Source organism: Phoenix dactylifera, unplaced genomic scaffold (genome assembly GCF_009389715.1).
Source record: "Phoenix dactylifera cultivar Barhee BC4 unplaced genomic scaffold, palm_55x_up_171113_PBpolish2nd_filt_p 001242F, whole genome shotgun sequence".
Classification (NCBI taxonomy): domain Eukaryota; kingdom Viridiplantae; phylum Streptophyta; class Magnoliopsida; order Arecales; family Arecaceae; genus Phoenix; species Phoenix dactylifera.
In genome coordinates, this window is record NW_024068577.1 from 88972 (window position 1) to 95673 (window position 6702).

Here is a 6702-nt window from a genome sequence, read left to right on the forward strand (position 1 = left end):
ATAACGGTGCATTTTGGGAAAGGAAATATGGAGGTTAGTGTGGGTTGGGTATTTGGGAATGAGAGGTGGGGGGCATTTAGAAACATGGGGCGCTGCGGGGACTTAAGGCCAGGTGTGGGAACTTTCGCGTACCATGCTGGACGTGGCCGAAATAGGAGCGCTGCGGGGACTTGAGGCCAGGTGTGGGGACTTCCGTTTTTTTTAGATTTGCGTACCATGCTTGGACATGGCCGAAATAGAAGCGCATACCATACTAGATCGTATGGTACGTGCACCATATTATTTTGTTCAGAGTTAAGGGAACAAAAATAAGAAAACGGTGCAAAAATGTTTCTCTGATAAGATTATAGGATTTTTTCTAAACGCTGAGCAGCAAAGAAGGCTGCCTAGTCAGCATTGGTGGCGAAGGCAAGAGGCGATGTCCTCCGGTGATCCCAATAATTTGTATCTTTTAACATCCTCTCTCCCTTATCCTGTACAGCCGGTAACCGCAACGCGTCAACACCGCATTCGCTGGAGCACTAACAGTACTCCGACTCCTCACACGAGCCCCTCTTTTTCTTCCCTTTTTCGCCCCACTCGGTCCCTTCCCCTCTCCTTCCTTTCCCCTTTCTCCTCTAGGGTTAGGTTAGGGTTAGGATTTCTTTACTAGGGAGAAGAGATCGAGTGATCCAGTGGATCCAGAGATGGGTTCGGCGGCGGCCGCCATCCCGAGCTCGCTGGTGCAGGAAAGCTTCGAGGAGCTGGAGAGGCAGCGGGAGCTGATCACGAGCTGCACTCTTCTGTGGAAGGAGCTCTCCGACCACTTCTCCTCCCTGGAGCGCGACCTTCAGCTCAAGTCCGAGTCCCTCCGTTCCAAGCGCCAGTCCCTTGACCTCTCCACCCAGCGCTCCCTCGCCTCCCTTCACCACCGCGAGCTCTCCATCGACGGCGCCGTCGCCCTCGCCCTCGCCAAGGTCGACGAGCGCCGCGACGCCACCCTCCTCGCCCTCTCCTTCCCCGTCTCCCCCCTTGACAGCAATAACGACCACGATCTCCCCGGCAAGCTCCGATCTTTCTGCAGCAGGATGGACTCCGACGGCTTCTGGGACCTCGTCGTCTCCAAGCGCAAGGAGGTCGAGCTGCTCCGATCGGAGCTCCCGCTGGCCCTCGCCGATTGCATCGATCCTCCCAAGTTCGTTATGGACGCCATCTCCAAGGTCTTCCCTGTCGATCGCCGTGGGGCGGCCACCAAGTCCCCCAACGATCTCGGCTGGGCCTGCGTGCTGATCCTGGAATCCCTGGTCCCGGTCCTGGCGGACCCGGAGCTGGGAACGGCCCGCCCGCTGGTGACGCGCAGTATGAGGGAGCGGGCGAGGGAGATGGCGGACGCGTGGAAGGAGGGCCTGGAGCAGCGCGGGGGGATCGAGAGCGTCAAGCCGCCGGACGCGCACACGTTCCTCCAGCACGTGGTGTCCTTCGGTATCGCGGCGAAGGAGGACAAAAACTTCTACCGAAGGCTCGTGTCCAGTTTCGCATGGCGGAGGCAGATGCCCAAGCTTGCCCTCTCCTTGGGGCTCGAGGATAGAATGACTGGTATTGGGCTTTTCTTTTTTTGTCTTTTTAATCTCTCCAATTCCTCTGTCGTTTACATTCAGATGTCCTTACTTCTCTGTTTCTATTGGTACCCGCTTCCCATACGCTTAATTTGGTTATCAGAACTTAACAGCGGGAACAGGGATTAGTAGTTGGAGCATATAAGGGAATGAATTCATGTTATTTTTGTGGATTTCTTGGGTGATATATATTGCAGTTTGGGAAACAAATGGACAAGTACAATTATTGTTATTGTAAAATCTAAGACTCTCCTCTTGCTTCAGAGAGAGGTGCTGTGAATTGAGAGTATGCTCCTCGTTATGTGGATCTGATGTTTAAATTAGAGGTTCTCATTAATATATCTGTACGCGCCTTCTGGCTCACTTGACAATAGGGAGTTTAAGATTTGGTAATTCATAAATTCTTTCTGGTGATAACCTGTGGAAAGATTTGGTGTGTCCCCTAAGATCCTTGTTTTTTTTGCTTTTACTTTCAAAGAATTGGAGGATGCTAGGTCAGAGTCTGGATTGTAAATGATTAAGAGGGTTTTAAGACAATCGTTGATGCATTAACTTGGCTTAGAATTTGATGGGGAGTAAAAGAATCTCTCAACAATCTCGATCTTGTTGTCTTTATGCTTATCTACTTTTATGAAAACCTGTGATCCCCTACTGGATGCGATAACAAAGTCTGAATGGGAGTAACAATGAAGAGAATGTTACATCACTGTGTTGCATCTTCTTGCCTTGGAAAACCAATAAGGAGCAAAAGCTTTTCGACAATATTCAGATTGTTATAGTTTGTGTTCATTAGGAGACTAAGAATTAGTGCCAACAAGCATGTAGGGAATGGTAGAGGTTTGGCTCCACAGTCCTTGTTCCTTGTACCTTTGCAATACTCTGCGGCCCCATGATCTTGTAGATGTCATCTGCCATCTCTTCTGCATCATATTCTGTTTAGGTAAGAAGGTGGGCCTGGGGAATGTTTCAACAGCACATGTTTTCATCAAGATGGTCTTTGTTGTATCTGTTACATTAATAGTATTATATCGACGTTAATTATGTAATCGTATTGCAGACACCTGTACATTGTCATAGAAGATGGATTTGGGACCTTATATGATAATTTCAGACCTATATGACAGCAGCAGGATGCATTTTTTGTGGTGCAACTGCCTATGGATATTATGCTGTTATGTTTGCGCTGATCCATTAGTTTCCAGTCTCTATTAATCCTTAAATACTTCCTTCTAATTTATCTCAGAAGTTCCATTTGCCCAGCAAATTGCTCTCTAATCACATCAACACAAAAAAAGGCATTTATACATGTCTTTATGAGGTTTCACCTAGTGTTGGGCCTGTCAAATATGGTGACTTGCATAAATTGTAGTCTATTTGATAATTCTTTATTTGTAACAGGCCACTTCTCACTCAAGATGCCAATGAAAATCTGATTTTGCATTATATATTTATGATCCTTGGACAAGGACCTATATTGCAAATGTTGATGGCTGAGTTTCCAGATCCTGAGAATGAAATTGTTGATGTATGTAAGCATTACTGGGCTCGTAAACATATTACTAGATTTCCAAATTTTTGTGAAAACATGTGCTACTAATTGCTTTGTGCTATCTTATTATATTTGATAAAATATGTATAATCATTTGTTATGAGCTTCACAAGTGAGCTGCATTCTCTATATTCTTGGTCTTTACTTCACAATGTATAATTATTTGTCATTGGTCTTTACTATTGGAGTGTTTTCGGGCTTGAATATTAAATTAAGTGGCTGGCAGTAAAACAAGATTCTGCTTCTGACAGATCACTTCTTCTGCCATTTTTTTTTTGGGAGAACAATGTTGTGTTTGTTGAGATACTTAAGTTCAAAAATCATTGTGCTTTTATCTGCAGATATAGTTGAGGAACTAATTAGTAAGGGTCAACAGCTTGATGCAATAAATTTTGCCTGCGAGGCTGGTCTTCAGGACAAGTTCCCTCCTGTACCATTACTGAAATCCTTTCTGAAAGATTCAAAGAAGGGTACCTCTTCAAGCTCAGAGGACCGCAACAGCTCTGGGCAAGCTGTGGTATGTCTACTTATTGCTTGTTTTGCTTTGTTATGTAATTTTAAAATAAAAAAAAAATCCCCATTTAGATCTTCAACCTCTAGCTGTTTCTTTGTGGTCTTTCTAGTAAAGTTTGCTTTTAAATGTTTTGCTATTATGTGTGAAATTATCTTTTGAGCTGCATAATTTATTTTTTCAAGCTGAGATATGTTATTGTATGCCTGACCCCGTCAAATGGTTCCATCATTTGGCTAGTGATAGTCTAATCATGAGATTGGATTGAATCTAGTCAAAGAATGCTTTATTCAGATTCTGCAGTTCATATGTTATTCTCCATGGATGTAGGAAGTTAGAGAACCTCAATTGTTTCCATCGCAGGGCAATGGCAGCCGCAAGGAACAGTCAGCACTCCGGGCTGTTATGAAATGCATTGAGGACCGCAAACTTGAAGCTGAGTTCCCCTTGGAAGGCCTCCAGAAACGACTCGAGAATTTGGAGAAGGCTAAGGTAGAGAAGAAAAAGCCATCTGGATGTGGTCCGGCCAACAAGCGCACAAGAGCCAATAATGGGGGGCCAATGCCTCCAGCCAAGGCTGGTCGGCTAACAAACAATGCCTATGTGTCATCTTTCCCTGCTGCTACGACATTTGTGCGATCGCCATCAGCCCATTCGACTTATCCAGCTGCTGCCCCTCCTTATCCTTATGATAGGCCAGCCGGACATGGGGTCTATGGCAGCCGAAGCCCACCAACTATTAGGGACCCATATGCATTTCCGACTGAGGAGGTAGCACCTGCTGCTCTTGGTGCATCTTACCCACCTGCTCCAATGAACTATCCTGCCTATGGTGGTTACAACAATGGTCTGGCTGGCTATGGCAATGGATTAGCACCAGGATATCAGCAGGCTTATTATCGGTAGGAATGGCATCAAGGCTTTGGTAAATATTGGGTCAGTGATAATCACTAATTATCTTGCTTGATGGCCTATTTTGTAGTGACTAACTACAAAGGTAGGGTTGTGTGCGCTTATTAGATGGTTTGCCTTTTAGTTCTTGTTTAGATCTGTTGTATTCTGCATTTCCTTAATGCATGTAAATGTTTATGGATGGCAACTCGGACATGTTTAAATCCTTGATGACTGAACACTGGACGTATCAAGGTGTTTGAAATATTGCGGGACAAGCTCTGGCATTATGTAATCAAATTGCAGTTTCATCTATATAATATTATGCGCATCTATGGAAACAAAGTCTCCGCATGCTTTCCAGCCTGATGACCTTGTTATCTAGCTGCATGTTGCATTTTATGCTTAAATTTGTATGGACTCTCTTTTCTGATATTCCCAAGGCTATCTTATACTTGATTTCGTATTTTTTCCATGCCCTCTTTGTTATGTTGTCTTTCTGGTGACATGTCATGGCTGTAGGTCATTTATGTAAAATCCAATTTGTAGCTTTCTGCTCACAGTACTGTTATGCAGATCCTGAAAATTTTCTGGCTAAATATTCTTTGGTGTGACTTAGGTGGCAGTTGAGTTGGATACAGATGAGGTTACATGAGTGTTAGGTCAAATATTTGCAAACTTAAAACATCAATGCCTGAATCTGATTTTTTTATTAGATAAATAACCTGATTTATATAATTTGTTTAATAAATTAGTCATAGGTTAAGTAAGTTTTAAACAAGTTAAATGAATATAGGTTGGATTATAGTCCAATTTAGTTATTAATTGGGTCAGAAAAGGTTTAACAAGTCACAAGTCTAAACATGAGCTCGATCTATTTAATAAATGAGTTCAATCGGGTTGATCCGTTTATGGCTTGGATCTCAAACTTGAATCTGCTTTAAACCCAGTTGGTTCCAGATCTGGTTGTTTGGAAAGTGGATCAATATTTTAGAATACTTGCGTCCCATGCTTTAGAGTTTATCATCGCTTCTAAGATCTGTGCCTTATAATACCAGCCGTTTTCTTTTGTGTGTTAAATTTTTGACAGTACGATCTCCCATTCTGTCCTTGACTTATTGCTCTCTCTCTCTCTCTCTCTCTCTCTCTCTCTCTCATCTCCAAGTTAATCAAGGGCTTAAGGCTTGCTTCCCTCCACCCCCCTTACCTCTTTAATAAGGCAACAATGTCTCCCCTCTCTTGCAATAGTTAGGCAACTCCTTTTTCCATTTACAATAGCAGTTAGGAAATCATGGCGACCTTTTTTATGCGGTAAGATTTTAGTAATCAATCTTAACCCAATGGCCATTTTTCTGTTGTACATTTACTAACGGCTGCCTTAGTTCTTGCAATCAGAACCCCCACCTCTCAAATCTTGTTGCCAAATTGAGTCTGACATCCTCGTTACCATGTACCTCTTTGGTTAACATCTAACACCATTAGGTTTCATGTTTAAATCCTACAACCAAGATTTTAGATCCTCTAGCATTGTCGACCCTGACATCCCCTTAGTGCATGGACTCGAACTGATTTCGTTTTTGCAACCCAAGATTAGTGTTTTGGTTACAGAAAGTGCATTCTGAAATTTGGTTTTGTTGCTGATGAAGCCTCCGTTTTTCTTCTCAATATGAAGGATGAATGTAATGTTCTCTCTCCCCCTGCATATTTTTCTCTCTCTAGTTTCCCCTCAATGGTGGCTTTGCCTCCTAATATTTCCTTGAATCTATGGCCTAGAAGTACAAGCCCTATTGTCCTGGACAAACTTCCTGTCTAAAATTGAGCACCTTTGCTGAGCATTGTGGGGCTTTTAGAGTTATTCTTCTTAAGCATGGAGTGACAAACATTGAGGTAATTTTTTTTTCTTTTTCTTTTTTAGTGTGGAATTCCATCTGCTTGTAAGATATCAGAATAAAAGTCTGCTTCTTTGTAATGTTGATTGGTTTTCATTCATCACCACCTTCTTCTCCACTATGGTAGCTTTCATTTTTATGCTTTCTTTATTTCTTATAAATTCTCTAAGTGCTTTAACATCATTCTTATTTTTATTTGTTCTTGGAAGATACCAAGATCAAATTAATTCTGGGGGGTTTGGACGTGGCACTGGTAACAACCAACCA

General features: G+C 42.9%; 1 protein-coding gene across 1 annotated transcript; it reads left to right on the top strand.

The window, feature by feature from the left end:
* The first annotated feature begins 571 nt into the window (after nucleotides 1-571).
* Nucleotides 572-4912, top strand: LOC103698644 (FRIGIDA-like protein 4a). Its single transcript, XM_008780683.4, has 3 exons — nucleotides 572-1575; nucleotides 3486-3661; nucleotides 4019-4912. The coding sequence occupies exons 1-3, from the start codon at nucleotides 687-689 to the stop codon at nucleotides 4559-4561; spliced, it is 1608 nt and encodes a 535-aa protein (XP_008778905.1). The 5' UTR covers nucleotides 572-686; the 3' UTR covers nucleotides 4562-4912.
* Nucleotides 4913-6702: the final 1790 nt, after the last annotated feature.

Excerpts from the sequence above, each read along its gene's own strand:
- LOC103698644 (XM_008780683.4), top strand. The coding sequence starts at position 687 with ATGGGTTCGGCGGCGGCCGCCATCCCGAGCTCGCTGGTGCAGGAAAGC. Across the intron at positions 1,576-3,485 it reads GCTCGAGGATAGAATGACTG|ATATAGTTGAGGAACTAATT; the intron begins GTATTGGGCTTT and ends TTTTATCTGCAG. Across the intron at positions 3,662-4,018 it reads ACAGCTCTGGGCAAGCTGTG|GGCAATGGCAGCCGCAAGGA; the intron begins GTATGTCTACTT and ends TTTCCATCGCAG.